Here is a 19,783-nt window from a genome sequence, read left to right on the forward strand (position 1 = left end):
GGAAGGATCCTATAAATCAAAACTGAATGCCTGTAACACTCCGAATAAATGAATAATGTCCATTTGAAGATTTGTCTCTGGTCATGCAACTACAATACAGGCTGGATGTCTAAACAAAGTCAATTCTGAATGTCAATAGATTTTTAGATTAATTCTCATCAATGATAACGGTCTAGAACTGATTTACCACTCAACTGTCTAGTATCCGGGTTAATGATGATATAATTGACTAAGTGTCTCTTTCCTTGTAGAATGTTGACAGCTGAAAAGAAAACATTGTATTGCTATGATGCTCAAACTTAACTTAATAGCTACATTCACCGACACAGGACAAACTTTAACCCTCATGCTGGCCCTGACCAAACCGGTAAGTTGCCTCTCACTTTCTCCACATGGCCAGACAAACAAAACTTGGGGAAAACACTACCCAACAGGCGGGGGCGAAGGACACCGTCTACCAGCCGCCCCCCGCGGACTAGCTAGGGTGCTAGTTAGTTAGCACACGGTGTCACCCCCTCCTGCTCTGTACCGGAGAAAACCGTGGCTGACAGATGGGGGCGAGGACACTGTGTACTAGCTAGTTTGAGTTAACGACATCGTGTGCTAGCTAGCTTAATAGCTAACAAACGGTTGCGCCCCCGTCTGCTGTGAGTCCTCCTTGCTAGCTAGCTGGAGCAACAGTGCTCAAGAAGCGGGGCAAAGGAACACTGTCTACCGTGTATGTCTAGCATGCTACCATTATCGCCCCAGACCCTTCGTCTGTGGTTTATCTAACGCCACCTGCTGTACTGGAGGCCCCCCCATGCCTGTACTAAATGTATATTTGACCAAATGAAGTATAAAGAGGGGTTCCTACAAATGCAGGAATGCCCCGAATGCGGGCCGCAATTGCACCCTTCTCGAAAATCTTGTTTATCTTGACCTTCGGCTCCAAAAACTGCTCAAACAGACCAGTCGATTTGCACTGACGTGCTCGAACGTGCGCGTCCTCGCTATTCAGTGACAAAGATGGCGGCCGCCGCCGGATCAGGTAATCTAATTTCCCGTTCACACGTATTTTACGTTTAATTTAATAGCTATATTACATTCCGTTATGAAACATTAATCTCAAAGACATTCCACAATTTCCCGAGACATGTTTACTAGATGAATGTGGGTGAGTTCGCTCAGCCAGTATTGCTAGCTACTAACTAGCTAACGTTAGCGCAGTTTGCTCTTCTCCGACTATTTGTAACTCTCGACCAACTCACTTGGTGTATTTAAAATATTAATTGATTCTGCCATAATTTGTATATAAAATATTGTATTTGTGGTTCTAGTGTGGTTTAGCCATCGTCTGTGTATTCGTCTAACTTACTAGCTAGCTTATTCAACTGCAGCGTCATGTTTCTGCGCAGCTAACGACGCTAACATTACTAGTAACGTTAGCTGGTACCAGTGGCAGCTGAACCGGAGACAACTTACAAATCGAGCTTGGCGGAACTAGTATACATGTTTCGAATAACTGAAATAGCTAACTATAACTGGCATCTGTCAAAATGCATTTCTCCAGCTGTTTATTAGCGGTTAGTTAAGTCAACGGGGTGGGTATAATTTGTGGAACGTTCCAACAGGAATCTGTTCCAAAAACGTAATCAAGTACAAAGTTGCCAACAAACGCATACAAAGTAACTTAGCACGATCAATTCACCTAGCTAACTAGCTGCCGCATAGGCATCAACTCTAAACGTAGCCCATACCCGGTATCTTATTCGGCCGCTATACAACTTTGGATGCGTTGTTTGTTGGAAACCTTGTTATTTACTTAGTTATTGGAACAGATTCATGTTGGAACGTTCCACAAATTATACCCACCCGCCCCGCACCTCTGATTCAGAGGGGTTGGGTGAAATGCGGAAGATGCATTCAATTGCACAACTGACTAGGTATCCCCCTTCCCTTTTCGATACCTAACTAGCAAGTGCACTTTGGCCATCAGCTACACACCCACAACTTGAGAAAGTGATGGCTATGGCAATTGCATGTGTCAGATTCAGAGGTGCGTGAATAATATAGGACAGCTAGTTACTTGGTTCCTACTAATAGTATTTGATTAGCTAACATACAAATAGTAGAGGAGGGTTGTGTTAAACGAATCGCTATCAAAATTCATAGAATTAGGCCTAGCTCCATGTTTGCCTAACATTTTGATGAAAGGAATGGAACAATCTAACAGAGTACTGCAGTTTTGCTCCACACTGCAGTTTTGCTCCACACATTATAGATCCTAAGTGACTTAAAACCTCTCAAGCATCATCCGGTTTTTACCTTTCACGTCTTCCTGTATAAACTGTATTACAATGAACAGTATTTTCAACCTTGCTCCACACTTTGCATTTTTTATGAACAATTCAACAGAACCCATTGAGTCAACTTGGCACAGAGCAGTGAATTTTCAGTTTACGTTGTAGTAACTACTAGATATGTGTGGTTGAAAAATGTCTGCTTTGAACCTTGTATGTTTTAAAAGTCATCAAAGTTCCCCGTAACTTCCGGCTACTGGAGGAGCTGGAAGAGGGCCAGAAGGGTGTTGGAGACGGGACAGTGAGCTGGGGACTGGAGGACGACGAGGACATAATGCTGACTCGCTGGACAGGCATGATCATAGGGCCTCCCAGGGTAATGGAAAACCAATGACGCACACACACAAACGCCATAAGGCCTCTCAGGGTGACAGACCAAACACCGTCACGCCACAGAAATCCTTGCTTTCTCAGTCCTGGTTTCCTCAATTCTTCTGAAGTGCATTGCATTTCCTTCTCTAAATTATAAGCATTGAGGAAGTGAGAAAACAAGGACGTCGCAAATGGATTTGACAGCTAATGCCATTTTCTGACACAGCAACGTCGCTTTTCACATCTATAGCCACAGTTGACGATCAATATGGAGTCACCTCTATTTTAACCCCAATTGAGGAATGGAAACATGGAACATTTTGATTTTAGAGGATGGGCTGCTGCTCAATCATAGCCAAGAACACTGCTTCAGCTAAACCGTGCACACCGCAGGTCAGCTCTAAACCATGCTCAAGTAGCAAGTGAAATCGCTAGCTAGTTAGTTAGCTGTTTGCACTAATAGCAGCCATCATTGTGTGATGTCACCCGCCCTGAGACCTAAAGTAGTGTTGCCCTCGCCCAGCCTAAACCATGATTTTGTCAGCTTATGAAGTACATGTGTTTTTGTTGTTGATGCTTGTGAGCATGAACAAAGAGGATAAACATAGCATAAATCACCTTTCTCCCAGTGGAGGAACCAATCATTTACAGTGCCTTCTGGAAAGTATTCAGACCCCTTGATTTTTTTCCACATTTTGTTACGTTTACATCCTTATTCTAAAATAGATTTTAAAAATAATAATCCTAAATCTGCCCACAATACCCCATAATGACAAAGCAAAAATAAGTATTCAGATCCTGAGCTATGTGACTCGATATTGAGCACAGGTGAATCCTGTTTCTGTTGATCATCCTTGATTGTAGTCCACCTGTGGTGAATTGATTGGACATTTGGAATCACGGCAGTCTATATAAGGTCCCACAGTTGACAGTGCATGTCTGAGCAACAACCAAGCCATGAGGTCGAAATAATTGTTCATAGAATTCCAAGATAGGATTGTCGATGCACAGATCTGGTGGAGGGTATCAAAACATCTCTGCAGCATTGAAGGTCCCCCAAGGACACAGTGGCCTCATTCATTCTTAATTGGAAGAAGTTTGTAACCACCAAGACTCTTCTTAGAGCTGTCCGCCCGGCCAAACTGAGCAATTTGGGGAGAAGGGCCTTGGTCAGGACAGAGTTCCTCTGTGGGGATGGGAGAACCTTCCAGAAGGACAACCATCTCTGCAGCACTCTACAAATCAGGCCTTTATGGTGGAGTGGCCAGACAGAAGCCACTCCTCAGTAAAAGGAACCTGTTAGCCAGCTTGGAGTTTGCAAAAAAGGCACCTAAAGGACTCCGACCATGAGAAACAAGATTCTCTGGTATGATGAAACCAAGATTGAACTCTTTGGCCTGAATGCCAAGTGTCACGTCTGGAGGAAACCTGGCACCCCCCCTACGGTGAAGCATGGTGGTGGCAGCATCATGCTGTGGGGCTGTTTTTCAGGGACTGGGAGACTAGTAAGGATCGAGGGAAAGATGAGTGGAGCAAAGTACAGAGAGATCCTTGATGAAAATTTGCTCCAGAGCGCTCAGGACCTCATACTGGGGAGAAGGTTCACCTTCCAACAAGACAATGACCCTAAGCACACAGCCAAGACAATGCCAGGTTGGCTTCGGGACAAGTCTCTGAATTTCCTTGAGTGGCCCAGCCAGAGCTCAGACTTGAACCCGATCTAACATCTCTGGAGAGACCTGACAGTAGCTGTGCAGCAACTCTCCCCATCCAACCTGACAGAGCCCGAGAGGATCTGCAGAGATGAATTTTTTAGAAACAACCCAAATACAGGTGTGCCAGGCTTGTAGTGTCATACCCAAGAATACTTGATGCTATAATCAATGCCAAAGGCACTTCAACAGAGTACTGAGTAAAGGGTCTGAATACTTGTGTAAATGTTATATTTCCTTTTTTATTTTGATAAATTAGCTGAAAATTGTAAACCTGTTTTTACTTTGTCATCTGGTGTTGATTGATGATGGAAAAAAGCTATTTAATACATTTTAGAATAAAGCTGTAACGTAACAATGTGAAAAGTCAAGTGGTCTGAAAGCTTTCCGAAGGCGGTGTTTATCTCACTCACACACACCATTGGGAGGAACATACCGTGAGCGCGACAGCAATATCATTGAAATAGAAAAATTCAAATTCTATTTGGACAGCCACAGGCGTTCTGCAAACAAAGAAAGAAACATCCATGAGTCAAAGAACCACACGCTTTCTGTCCCAGATGCACCTCTGTTTTGCAGGCTCCTTTTAATTAACAACATAGGCCAATACTAAACTGGAGCCAGCAGGCCAATCATAGGCCTTCAACAAGCTTACTTACTGTCATGGCTCACCGCTCATGATGATAACTAAGACAGCTACCCACTACCACGTGACAAATAAACTTTGATTTGATTTGAAAGCTACCCACTACCATGCAGGCTTTATCTTCAACCAAAACCTGTTTCAGGAATTAAATCTTGCCTTCTTTCTGATGTCTTTCTTCCAGACAATCTACGAGAACAGGATGTACAGTCTAAAGGTAGAATGTGGACCCAGATATCCTGAGTCTCCCCCTTTTGTCCGATTTGTGACCAAGATCAATCTGAATGGCGTGCACAACTCAAACGGTGTGGTAAGTCTCAGGTCATACATGTCCTGTTCGGGTTGGATTCAGCACCTTTTTTGTATTTTGGAGTATGTGGCCTGAAGGCCTACAGCTTGCAAAGCACAGCGGATTCATTACCTACAGACGCAGGACTGGTTTTCCAGACCCAGATGAAGTCCTAGACTAAAAAGCACTTGAAACTCTACTGAACATGGGTTTTAGTCCAGGAATCTGTTTGTTTGTTTGAGGGTACTTTTGTCCTTGTCTGAGCTGAAGGCACCAATGAGCATTAAAAAAATAATTTAAAAAAGATAATAAATTAGCCAAGGTTTGAAACCCAATTTTCTTCTACAGAGGCCATAACTGTCTTAGAATACTCATACTAACCATACTATTTGCGATGTAAATTGAGTGTAAAGTAAGCTTATTGGTCATAATATGGGTATAGTTAGTATACCAAAAGTTCCCAGATGTCGAACTACATTTGCCAAAGTATACAAGCAGTGGACACTATTTCTGTGCTCTTAGGGCCCATAATGCAATTCTTCAGAATGTGCCAGTAAGTTAGCTAGCTACCTAATGTTTGTTGACTACTAATACATAGAACTTGCCAGTATATTAACTATATGCTATCTAACTACCCAATATTTATTGACTTTGATTATTCCCATTTTTAGCTTTGCTAAATGCTATAGTCGTGCGTTCTCAATGGACATTTGGGTGTGTTCGTACATTCGCTCTGGCTTTCTACTCCGATTTCAGAGCACTCTCGTCCGAGTGTACCAGAGCACAGAATGACTGATGGATTTACAAACACTCAACACCAGTTGAATATGGCCGGTGTCAGTAAACGTTGGCAAAAAGGCGTAATTAAATTGTTGCCAGCAACAGTTTGTCACCACCGCTCTAGATAACATGAAAACAGCCTAACCAGCTCTGCTAGATTGAGTAAAATGGTCAGAGTGAGGTATTCTCTCACTTGAGTCTGGAAGTAGCTAGCAAATTAGCTTGGGTGCTTGACTGACGTTGTGAGGTCAGAACGCTCGGATCAACCTTACTCCTCGGCCAAAGCGTTCAGTGACGCTGCCTGGCAGAGTGCGCTCTGAACGCTCCGAGAGCGAAACACTCTGAATTACGAACTCTGGCACTACGGATTGAATTTAATAACACACCTGAAGTCGTAGAATTTCTAGCTAGTAATTTAGGCTAGCAAGAGGTTGCATAGCAACAGCATCAACTTCCAGTAGACATGCGAAGCGCTAGTACGCTTAACTGAAATTATACCGTTCATTTACACTAAAATTAGGTGTGTGTATATATCTCACTCGTTAAGTTTGTAGTATGTTAGTATGAGTATTTGAGCACAGCTTATGTATTTTCCAAGTTGTGTGCGAGTCTCTTACATGGCTGTAACTTCCCCTCAGGTGGACACGCGGGCGGTGGCGGCACTGGCTAAGTGGCAGAACTCGTACAGCATCCGTGTGGTGCTGCAGGAGCTCCGGAGGCTCATGATGTGTAAAGAGAACATGAAGCTCCCCCAGCCGCCCGAAGGCCAGGTCTTCAGCAACTGAGCCCCCTTGCCCTGACAAGCCCTGCTATCCCTACTCTCCCTCACTATCTCCATCGACACACACACACACACGTAAACCTACACATACAGTACATGCACTCGCACTGATTCAATGCTTCCTCACATCTGCACACTCGCACGAACCCCCCCACCCCACACACACACAGCGTTACGTACCCCTTATTTTTCTGAGACTCTTGAATACTCTGTTCTCACGTAAGCTCTCTTTTGCCAGGCCCCTCTCACCTTCTGTCCTAAATGCCATGCCCACTTTCTCTCGCTCTCTCTCTCTCTCTCATTAGACAGAGATGGTTGCACAGGTGAACTCCACCCCCCCCCCCCCCCATCATCTACCCAACTGCGCAGACCAGACATTACGATACAAATTACTGTACATCTTACTAATCTTTTTTTTTTCTTATTATTTGTGTTCTACATCCAGATTGTAAAATAACATAAATTATCTTATTGAGTGTACCTATCTTATGTGTGTGCTGGATTCTTCAACCCAAGGGTGGTGGCATTTACTCTGTACTGTAGTGTGTAGCAGGGGTGGAAATCAAGATGACTTGCTGCACCGCAAAAGAAAAGTAGATCCCGTGGCCCCCCTGAAATGTGGACAGTGAAGTTGTAACTGTTCTGCTCTTAATGTCGCTGCAAGACTCTAGTTTTTATCTGATTCTGCTTGCCCTGTTAAACTATACAGTGGCTTAGGATACACTGCATTGTCTTGCCAGGGTCTGTTTCTGAAATCAAACAAGTGAACCCCCCCCCCCCCCCCCCCCCCCCCCCCCCCCCCACCCTTATGTTTTATTTTTTGAACCACTCTTGGTGAAACGGCAAGGGAGGGAATTAAAACATTTATTTGTGTTTTTCAGGCTAGCATTGGTCTAACCAGCTTCTCAATCCCGATTTATGTGAATTTCTGGGCCTTGGCACATGTACGGTACATGGGATTAGGCATTCAACACTGTGTGTATCAACTGGGCACTCTCGGTTCATCGCCCACTCCTATTTTAAACCTCTGGCCTCTCTGCCATGTGGATTGTTACCCTTTGTGATTGAATGGGGAGGAAGTACATTTTGAGGGGAGGGGTTAAATTACATTGGGTTTCAAATACTTATCTTATGTGCTTGGCACCTTTTTCAGGTTCACATTACTAGGTGGAGAATGAGTTAGTTTTTTGTTTCATCTTTAGGGCTGACCTGTGTATGTTCGTTGAGGTTATCTCATACAGTGGGCCCACTGAATGCAATGTATGGCTTTAGATGTTTATTTTTTAACCGGTGTGATTCTGTAGTCTGGGTTATGGTGACCTGTGCATGGTTTTATTTGAATTAAACATAATTACTTTTGCATGTGTTTGTCTCCTTGTGATTCTCAGTCCATTTCGGCATGGGCGGCATTCCGTCGCACAGTGGAATGATAACATTGTATTTGAAATATCTAAAACGTGTATGTGTTATCACATGTCTTAGAATGTGTATTTTTATTGTGCAGGAACAATGTTAAGACGCTAAAGAGGTATCATTCTGATTTTTTAAAAGTATAGTTAATCTAATATATTTACCCTAATATTAAATTTGCGTTAGCATATTCTAAATATTTTTCATTAGCAGTTACATTTTATAGAGAAATGAGGTGTAAACTACCAAACTTGAGGGTTCTGTTTTTCACTATCAAATTATATACAATGCATTTGGGAAAGTATTCAGACTCCTTCTATTTTTCCACATTTTATGTTATAGCCTTATTCCACAATGGATTAAATACAAATACTCATCAATTGACACACTACCCCATAATGACAATGCAAAAACAAGTTTTAGGAAATTTTCACAAATTTACAAAAATTATTTACGCAAGGTATTTTTCTTTTCCATGAGAGGTGCATCAGGTGCATCCTGTTTCAATTGTTGATCCTTGATGTTTCTAAACTCAGCAAAAAAAGAAATGTCCCTTTTTCAGGACCCTGTCTTTCAAAGATAGATCGTAAAAATCCAAATAACTTCACAGATCTTCATTGTAAAGTGTTTAAATACCGTTTCCTGTGCTTGTTCAATGAACCATAAACGAATGAACATGCACCTGAGGAATGGTTACGACACTAACAGCTTACAGACGGTAGTCAATTAAGGTCACGGTTATGAAAGCAGGACATTAAAGAGACCTCTCTACTGACTGAAAAACACCAAAAGAAAGATGCCCAGGGTCCCTGCTCATCTGTGTGAACGTGCCTTAGGCATGCTGCAAGGAGGCATCAGGACTGCAGATGTGGCCAGGGCGATAAATTGCTATGTCCGTACTGTGAGACGCCTATGTCTGTACTGACAGACAGCTTATCGTCCTCGCAGTGGCAGACCACGTGAACAACACCTGCACAGGATCTGTACATCTGAACATCACACCTGCGGGACAGGTATAGGATGGCAACAACAACTGCCCGAGTTAAACCAGGAACGCCTATGGGCACAAACCCACCGTCGCTGGACCAGACAGGACTGTCAAAAAGTGCCAGTCGCGGTTTTGTCTTACCAGGGGTGATGGTCGTATTCGCGTTTATCGTCGGAGGAATGAGCGTTACACCGAGGCCTGTACTCTGGAGTAGAGGTCGACCGATTATGATTTTTCAATACCGATACAGATTATTGGAGGACCCAAAAAAGCTGATACCGATTAATCGGCCGATTAAAAAAAAATGGATTTGTAATAATGACAATTACAACAATACTGAATGAACTTATTTGAACTTAAAATCAATTTAGCCTCAAATAAATAATGAAACATGGTTCAATTTGGTTTAAATAATGCAAAAACGAAGTGTTGGAGAAGAAAGTAAAAGTACAATATGTGCCATGTAAAAAAGCTAACGTTTAAGTTCCTTGCTCAGAACATGAGAACATATGAAATCTGTTGGTTCCTTTTAACATGTCTTCAATATTCCCAGGTAAGAAGGTTTAGGTTGTAGTTATAGGAATTATAGGACTATTTCTCTCTATACCATTTGTATTTCGTTTAACCTTTGACTATTGGATGTTCTTATAGGCCCTTTAGTATTGCCAGTGTAACAGTATGGCTTCCGTACCTCTCCTCGCTCCTACCTGGGCTCGAACCAGGAACACAACGACAACAGCCACCCTCAAAGCAGCGTTACCCATGCAGAGCAAGGGGAACAACCACTTCAAGTCTCAGAGCGAGTGACGTTTGAAACGATATTAGCGTGCACCCTGCTAACTAGCTAGCCATTTCACATCGGTTACACCAGCCTAATCTCTGGAGTTGATAGGCTTGAAGTCATAAACAGCACAATGCTTGAAGCACAGCAAAAGAGCTGCTGGCAAAACGCACGAAAGTGCTGTTTGAATGAATGCTTACGAGCCTGCTGGTGCCTACCATCGCTCAGTCAGACTGCTCTATCAAGTCATAAACTTAGTTATAACACACAGAAATACGAGCCTTAGGTCATTAATATGGTCGAATCCGGAAACTATCATCTCAAAAACAAGATGTTTATTCTTTCAGTGAAATACGGAACCGTTCCGTATTTTATCTTAACGGGTGGCATCCATAAGTCTAAATATTCCTGTTACATTGCGCAACCTTCAATGTTAATTACGTAAAATTCTGCCAAATTAGGCGGCCCGAAATGTTGCATATACACTGGCTCTGCGTGCAATGAACGCAAGAGAAGTGACACAATTTCACCTGGTTAATATTGCCCGCTAACCTGGATTTCTTTTAGTTGAATATGCAGGTTTAAAAATATATACTTCTGTGTATTGATTTTAAGAAAGTCATTGATGTTTATGGTTAGGTACACATTGGAGCAACGACAGTCCTTTTTCACGAATACGCACCGCATCGATTATATGCAACGCAGGACACTCTAGATAAACTAGTAATATCATCAACCATGTGTAGTTAACTAGTGATTATGATTGATTGATTGTTTTTTATAAGATACGTTTAATGCTAGCTAGCAACTTACCTTGGCTTATTGCATTCACGTAACAGGCAGTCTCCTCGTGGAGTGCAATGTAATCAGGTGGTTAGAGCGTTGGACTAGTTAACTGTAAAGTTGCAAGATTGAATCTCCGAGTTGACAAGGTAAAAATCTGTCGTTCTGCCCCTGAACAAGGCAGTTAACCCACCGTTCCTAGGCCGTCATTGAAAATAAGAATGTGTTGTTAACTGACTTGCCTAGTTAAATAAAGATTAAATAAAGGTGTAAAAATATATATTTTTAAATAAATAAAATAAAAAAATTCATCCAAATCGGTGTCCAAAAATACAGATTTCCGATTGTTATGAAAACTTGAAATCGGCCCTAATTAATCGGCCATTTGATTAATCGGCCGACCTCTACTCTGGAGCGGGATCGATTTCGAGGTGGAGGGTCCGTCATGGCTGAGGTGGTGTGTCACAGCAACATCGGACTGAGCTTGTTGTCATTGCAGGCAATCTCAACGCATGTGGTACCCTTCCTGCAGGCTCATCCTGACATGAATCTCCAGCATGACAACGCCACCAGCCATACTGCTCGTTCTGTGCATGATTTCCTGCAAGACAGGAATGTCAGTGTTCTGCCATGGCCAGCAAAGAGCCCGGATCGCAATCACATTGAGCACGTCTAGGACCTGTTGGATCGGAGGGTGAGGGCTAGGGCCATTCCCCCCCAGAAATGTCTGGGAACTTGCAGGTGCCTTGGTGGAAGAGTGGGGTAACATCTCACAGCAAGAACTGGCAAATCTGGTGTAGTCCATGAGGAGGAGATGCACTGCAGTACTTAATGCAGCTGGTGGCCACACCAGATACTGACTGTTACTTTTGATTTAGACCCCCCCCCCCTTTTCTTCAGGGACACATTATTCCATTTCTGTTAGTCACATATCTGTGGAACTTGTTCAGTTTATGTCTCAGTTGTTGAATCTTATGTTCATACAAATATTTACACATGTTAAGTTTGCTGAAAATAAACGCAGTTGACAGTGAGAGTTTCTTTTTTTTGCTGAGTTTACAACTTGGAGTCCACCTGTGGTAAATTCAATTGATTGGACATGATTTGGAAAGGCACACACCTGTCTATATAAGGTCCCACAGTTGACAGTGCATGTCAGAGCGAAAAACCAAGCCATGAGGTCAGAGTGAAAAACCAAGCCATGAGGTCAAAGGAATTGTTCTTCGACCTCATGAGACAGGGTACAGGATTGTGTCGAGGCAGAAGGGTACCAAAACAATTTCTGCAGCATTTTCTGCAGCATGGAAGGTCCTCAAGAACACGGTGTCCTCCATCATTCTTAAATGGAAGAAGTTTGTAACCACCAATATTCTTCCTAGAGCTGTCCGCCCTCACTAACTGAGCAATTGGGGTAGAAGTGCCTTGGTCAGGGAGGTGACCAAGAACCCGATGGTCACTTTGACAGAGCTACATAGTTCCTCTGTGTAGATGGGAGAAACCTCCCGAAGGACATCCATCTCTGCTGCACTCCACCAATCAGGCATTTATGGTAGAGTGGCCAGACGGAAGCCAGTCCTCAGTAAAAGGCACATGACAGCCTGCTTGGAGTTTGCCAAAAGGTACCTAAAGACTCTCAGACCATGAGAAACAAGATTCTCTGGTCTGATGAAACCAAGTTTGAACTCTTTGGCCTGAATGCCAAGCATCATGTCTGGAGGAAACCTGGCACCATTTCCACGGTGGATCATGTTGGTGGCAGCATCATGCTGTGGGGCTGTTTTTCAGAGGCAGGAACCGGGAGACTCGTCAGGATCGAGGGAAAGATGAATGGAGCGAAGTACAGAGAGATCCTAGATTGAAACCTGCTCCAGAGCACTCAGGACTTCAGACTGTTGTGAAGGTTCACCTTCCAACAGGACAACGACCCGAAGCACACAGCCAAGACAACGCAGGAGTGGCTTCGGAACAAGTCTCTGAATGTTCTTGAGTGGCCCAGCCACAGCCCGGACTTGAAACCGATCGAGACCTGAAAATAGCTGTGCAGCGACGCTCCCCATCCAACCTGACAGAGCTTGAGAGGATCTGCAGAGAAGAATGGTAGAAACTTCCCAAACACAGGTGTGCCAAGCTTGTATCTTCATACCCAAGAAGACTTGAGGCTGTAATCGCTGTCAAAAGTGCTTGAACAAAGTACTGAGCAAAGGGTCTGCATACTTATGTAAAAAAAAATTATAAACTTGTTTTTGGTTTGCCATCATGTGGTATTGTGAGTAGATTAATTAGGGAGAAACCCAATTTACTACATTTTCGAATAAGGCTGTAATGTAATAAAATTTGGAAAAAGTCAAGTGGTCTGAATACTTTCCGAATGCACTGTAAAATACATTTAACAACAATGTAAAAAATGCTATAGGGACACATATTAGCTTACATCTTCATTGGGTTTTTGTAACCATTTATAATTGAGCCATAAGCCCGAGGAGGTGTGGTATATGGCCAATACACCACTACAAAGGGTTGTTCCTTATTCTCTCTCTCCTTTTTTAAACAGGTTTTTCTCATTGAGATAACATCTCTTTTCCAAGAGAGACCTGGTCCAATAGCAGCAGGGGGAACAACGTTTCAGACAAAACAACTTACATACACTAACACAACATTAAACAAAACTATAAACACACATACAGTGCAACAAAAACATTTTACGTAAAAAACACAAAAGTCTTGACTAAAAACAGTTGTCCTAAAGACAATTGCACTCTTCTATGATATATACATCGATCAAGTGTTTAAACTCCACCGACGAAACTAGATCATCAAATTTTAAAATGTACAGGAGAGAATTCCAGGACCACGGAGCTAAGTAACTAAAACTATTTCTACCATGATCTGTTCTAATTTTTGGTGCTGTTAGAAGCAAAGACCTCAATTGATATTTATTTATTGACCTGGCTAAAAAAGAACAGAGATAAAATAGCATTTTTACCCAATATGGCCTTTTGATTTGTAATGAACCTGAGGGCTGCATGATACACTGAAGCAAGTGCTCTCAGGGTAGTGGTTGAGACCTGCATATATATAACATCACTAAAATCTAATACCGACAGTAATGTACATCGTACCAGCTCCTTCCTGGCCTCAAAAGAAAAACAAGCCTTATGCCGGTAATAAAAACCTTTTCTCAGCTTGAGCTTCCTTATCAAGTTCTCTACATGCACAGTGAAGCTCAGCTTGTCATCAACCCACACACCCAAATATTTGTACACTTTAACTTGCTCTATAGTATGTCCAGCCAATTCAGCAATGACATTATTAGTAACATGCCTGGCATTTGAAAATACCATGCATTTTGTTTTACCCGAATTTAGAACCAGCTTTAAATCATACAGATTCTGTTGTATGATGTTAAATGCTCTTTGGGCATTTTCAAAAGCTAAAGATAAACTACTACGACTTGAATAAAGAACAGTATCATCTGCATAAAAATGAACATCCGCTGTTTCAATAAGATCCCCAATGAATGAACAACAGTGGGCCTAAATTAGAACCTTGCGGAACACCTGAGCACACCTCTATGGACTCAGATTTACAACCATCCGCCATTACACATTATGTGCGATTTGATAGGTAATTTATAAACCAATCTAGAGCATAACCAGTAATTGCACAACATTTTAACCTTTGCACTAACACAGCATGGTCCACAGTGTCAAAAGCCTTCGACAAATCAATAAAGACAGACACACAATGTAACTTCTTATCAAGAGCACAGTGGATGTCATTTAAAACCTTCAATGTTGCTGAAACAGTGCTGTGGCCAGAGCCAAAACCTTATGCGCAACGTGGAGTTCCTGGACAGCCCTTAGCCATGGTATATTGGCCATATATCACAAACCCCAGAGGTGCCTTATTGGTATTATAAACTGGTTACCCAATGTAATTAGAGCAGTAAAAATAAATGTTTTGTTATACCCATGGTATACAGTCTGATATACCACAGCTGTCAGCCAATTAGCATTCAGGGCTTGAATCACCCAGTTTATAATTAAACACAGCAAATGTGGCCCAATATGTAATCCCTATGCTAATTTTACGAAAAAGATTACAGACATCTGCAAACTGAAATCTCAGGATGTCCCCAGGGTCTTTTTGTGGCAAATGTCAAATGTGACACTAGGCTTTGACGGAAAGACTTCTGTAGTGTCATGCAGATTTTCATGATACTGGAAGGATGGACCTCCTGATTTGACACTGGTATTTCTCATTTGAGAGGGCCGGAGAGGGTGAAGTAGCCACCCACCCAGAGAGAAGATTTGGGGAAGACCAATTGGGGGAGAAAAGTCCTTTATGAAGTAAGTGGCCATCCGCTGAGTAGGAAACATGTCTGCTCAGAAAATGGGGATTGTTCTCGTCCATCTTGGTACAGTGACTTGCAAGGTGCAGCATCTCTATGGGAAGCAGACCACTGGTCCTCATTCAACAGCTGTTCCCCTTTGGCCGCCGGGCTCAGCCACCGCTCCTCTCCTGCGAGGCCAACGTAGAGATGGAACAAAGAGTTACGTGACCTGGGCGGTTTTTAGGGGAAAGCAGCACAAATTCATCACAATGAGAGACACAGCTGGGGGTGCCGCAGTCTCCTATAGGCTACGTCACACAATATGGAGAACTCTGTGAACTCAAAGGAGTGCCAAAATTAGAGTACACCTCATTATATCAGGGCCTGTATTTATAAAGTTCTTCATAGTAGAAGTGCTGAATAGGATCAGGTCCCTCTTGTCCATGAAGTCTCATTCTTTATGATCTAAAAGGCTAAACTGATTCTAGATCAGCAGTCCTATTCTGCAATGGTTTATGAATATGGCCCCAGCAATATATAGGTTTTCAATCAGGATTTTTTGGGGGGGGGTATTGTGGTTTAGGCAATAATTCACATCAACAGCAAATACCTAGAATCACACGATTTAAGATCAGCTAGGCTTATGTGATTTTCCATCAGAACATCTCATAGTAAAAATTCTAAGGAAAGTAGACTGTTCTTTTTCATTGAACCATTGGATAACACTTTACTTAAAGCCTGAATGAATAATGCATTATGATGCAGGTATTATGCATTGTAAGACCTGTTATGAGCATGTATGACCCCTGTATAATGTCTTACTATCATCTTATAATGATCCTCTTGGTTAACCCAGAACTAAAATGTCACGTCAGCTGCATGATTAAGTTCGGGGGGCTCCCGAGTGGCGCAGCAGTCTAAGGCACTGCATGTCAGTGGTTGAGGGCTAATTGCTCAATTGCTCAATATTAGGATAGGAATTCTCAATAATCGGAACCCATCTCTTGCTGCTGGATCAAATGGGTCCAACTGGCAAGCAGGACACAGGTGTTTGTAGGATGCCGTTAGGAACTACTGGTAACCTCATGGGTACACTCACAAATACAAAGGAAAGCACAGCCGAGAGCTGCCCAGTGACATGAGCCTACCAGACGAGTTAAACTACTTATATGCTCGCTTCGAGGCAAATAACACTGAAACATGCATGAAAGCACCAGCTGTCTGTAAGGCTGTGTGATCACGCTCTCCACAGCCGATGTGAGTAAGGCCACTGGGCCAGAAGGATTACCAGGACGTGTACTGTGAGCATGCACTGACCAACTGGTAAGTGTCTTCACTGACATTTCAACCTCTCCCTGTCCGAGTCTGTAATTCCAAGATGTTTTAAGCAGACCACCATAGTGCCTGTGCGCAAGACCATTAAGGTAACCTGCCTAAAGACTACCGACTCGTAGCACTCACGTCTGTTGCTATGAAGTGCTTCGAAAGGATAGTCATGGCTCACATCAACACCATTATCCCAGAAACCGTAGACCCACTCCAATTTGCATACCGCACTTACAGATCCACAGATGATGCATACTCTATTGCACTCCACACTGCCCTTTTCCACCTGGACAAAAGGAACACCTATGTGAGAACTACAGCTCAGCGTTCAACACCATAGTGCCCCCAAAGCTCATCAATAAGCTAAGGACCCTGGAACAAAACACCTTCCTCTGCAACTGGATCCCGGACTTCCTGACGGGCCACCCCCATCTGGTGTGGCGGGTGGGGCGGCAGCGTAGCCTAGTGGTTAGAGCGTTGGACTAGTAACCGGAAGGTTGCAAGTTCAAATCCCCAAGCTAACAAGGTACAAATCTGTCATTCTGCCCCTGAACAAGGTAGTTAACCCACTGTTCCTAGGCTGTCATTGAAAATAAGAATTTGTTCTTAACTGACTTGCCTGGTTAAATAAAGGTAAAAAATTAAAAAATTAAAAGGGTAGATAGCAACACATCCATCACGCAGATCCTCAACACGGGGGCCCCTCAGGGGTGTGTGCTCAGTCACCTCCTGTACTCCCTGTTCACTCATGACTGCATGGCCAGGCACGACTCCAACACCATCATTAAGTTTGCCAATGACACAACAGTGGTAGGCCTGATCACCGACAACGATGAGACAGCCTATAGGGAGGAGGTCAGAGACCTGGCCATGTGATGCCAGGACAACAACCTCTCCCTCAACGTGATCAAGATAAAAGAGATGATTGTGGACTACAGGAAAAAGAGGCCCGAGCACGCCCCAATTGTCATCGACGGGGCTGCAGTGGAGCAGGTTGAGAGCTTCAAGTTCCTTGGTGTCCACATCACCAACAAACTAACATGGTCCAAGCACACCAAGATAGTCGTGAAGAGGGCACGACAAAAACTATTCCCCCTCAGGAGACTGAAAAGATTTGGCATGGATCCTCAGATCCTCAAAGGGTTCAACAGCTGCACCATCAAGAGCATCCCGACTGGTTGCATCACCACCTGGTATGGCAACTGCTCGGCCTCCGACCGCAAGGCACTACAGAGGGCAGTGGGAACGGCCAAGCTTCCTGCCATCCAGGAACTCTATACCAGGCGGTGTCAGAGGAAGGCCCTAAAAATGGTCAAAGACTCCGGCCACCCTAGTCATAGACTGTTCTCTCTGCTACCGCACGGAAAGCGGAGCGCCAAGTCTAGGTCCAAGAAGCTTCTAAACAGCTTCTACCCCCAAGCCATAAGTCTCCTGAACACCTAATCAAATGGCTACCCAGACTGTTGTTATCATCTATGCATAGTCACTTTAATAACTCTACCTACATGTACATATTGTCTCAACTAACTGGTGCCCCCGCACATTGACTGTACTGGTACCCCCCTGTATATAGTCTCGATATTGTTATTTTTCTTATTCATATTTTTTTTAAACTGCATGGTTGGTAAGGGGCTCGTAAGTAAGCCTTTCACTGTAACACCTGTTGTATTCAGCGCATGTGACTAATACAATTTGATTTGATTATTGTGATGCAATAATTCCCATGGCAATGTAGAATGTTCATTCAAATGATGTTAAGTGATGTGGCTTATGCTAGGCAGGGCTAACCCGTTTTGGAATATGAATAAGAATATCAAATAGAATATGACTCCAATATACTGTACATACAGTGAGCTCCAACACATTTTTGTTGTTGTTTAGGCTCTGTACTCCAGCTCTTTGGATTTGGAAATGCTACAATGAGACTATGAGGTTAAAGTGCAGACTGTCAGATCTAATTTGAGGGTATTTTCATCCATATCGGGTGAACCGTTTAGAAATTACAGCATGGTTTGCACATAGTCCCACCATTTCTAGGGGACCAAAAGTTTTTGGACAAATTCACTTATATGTGTGTTAAAGTAGTAAAAAAGTATTTGGTCCCATATTCATAGCACTCAATGACTACATCAAGCTTTTGACTCCACACATTTGTTGCATGCATTTGCTGACTGCTTCTTCCCTAAATAGTTCTTGCATAGTTTGGAGCTGTGCATTGGGTCATTGTCCTGTTGTAGGAGGAAATTGGCTCCAATTAAGCGTTGTCCACAGGGTATGGCACGGCGTTGCAAAATGGAGTGATAGCCTCCTTCTTCAAGATCCCCTTTACCCTGTACAAATCTCCAATTTTACCACCACCAAAGAACCCCCAGACCATCACATTGCCTCCACCATGCTTGACAGATGGCGTCAAGGACTCCTCCAGGATCGTTTAATTTTTTCTGCATCTCACGAATGTTCATTGTGATCCGAACACCTCAAACTTAGATTCGTCTGTCCATAACACTTTTTTTCCAATCTTCCTCTGTCCAGTGTCTATGTTCTTTTGACCGTCTTAATCGTTTCTTTTTATTGGCCAGTCTGAGATATGGCTTTTTCTTTGCAACTCTGCAGCATCCTGGAGTCGCCTCTTCACAGTTGACTCCTCGTTCAATTCTGGTTAGGGCCAGTTTGCGCTGTTCTGTGAAGGAGTACACAGCGTTGTACGAGATCTTCAGTTTCTTGGCAATTTCTCACATGGAGTAGATTTCATTTCCCAGAACAAGAATAGACTGATGAGTTTCAGAAAATGGTTCTTTGTTTCTGGCCATTTTGAGCCTGTAATCGAACCCACAAATGCTGATGCTCCAGATACTCAACTAGTCTAAAGAAGGCTAGTTGTATTGCTTCTTTAATCAGAACAATAGATTTCAGCTGTGCTAACAATTGCAAAACGGTTTTCTAATGATCCTTTTAAAATTATAAAATTGGACTAGCTAACACAACGTCATTGGAACACAGGAGTGATGGTTGCTGATAATGGGCCTCTGTATGCCTATGTAGATATTCCATTAATAAAGTCAGCCGTTTCCAGCTACAATAGTCATTTACAACATTAACAATGTCTACACTGATATCTAATCAATTTTATGTTATTTTAATGGACAATTCTTTTTGCTTTTCTTTCAAAAACAAGGACATTTTTAAGTGACCTCAAACGTTTTGAACGGTAGTGTATATCTGATATTTATTCATTTAATGTCGTAAACTTGTGTTCATTAGACCAACTGCCTGATCATCAAATGACATATCTGTAGTCACACA

General features: G+C 42.9%; 1 protein-coding gene across 3 annotated transcripts; it reads left to right on the plus strand.

The window, feature by feature from the left end:
- Positions 1-333: 333 nt before the first annotated feature.
- Positions 334-8,221, plus strand: LOC109891404 (ubiquitin-conjugating enzyme E2 variant 1-like). Of its 3 annotated transcripts, none has more exons than XM_031825664.1 (4): positions 334-367; positions 2,510-2,658; positions 5,194-5,319; positions 6,717-8,221. In XM_031825664.1, exons 2-4 carry the CDS (start codon positions 2,617-2,619, stop codon positions 6,861-6,863), a joined length of 315 nt encoding a protein of 104 aa, XP_031681524.1. In that variant the 5' UTR covers positions 334-367; positions 2,510-2,616; the 3' UTR covers positions 6,864-8,221. The 3 variants fall into 3 exon arrangements, with proteins under 3 accessions (XP_031681524.1, XP_020339489.1, XP_031681523.1); XM_020483900.2 differs by lacking the exon at positions 334-367 and adding an exon at positions 808-1,030; XM_031825663.1 differs by lacking the exon at positions 334-367 and adding an exon at positions 1,024-1,156.
- Positions 8,222-19,783: the final 11,562 nt, after the last annotated feature.

The sequence above is a fragment of the Oncorhynchus kisutch genome, linkage group LG5 (assembly GCF_002021735.2).
Source record: "Oncorhynchus kisutch isolate 150728-3 linkage group LG5, Okis_V2, whole genome shotgun sequence".
Taxonomy (NCBI): Eukaryota; Metazoa; Chordata; class Actinopteri; order Salmoniformes; family Salmonidae; genus Oncorhynchus; species Oncorhynchus kisutch.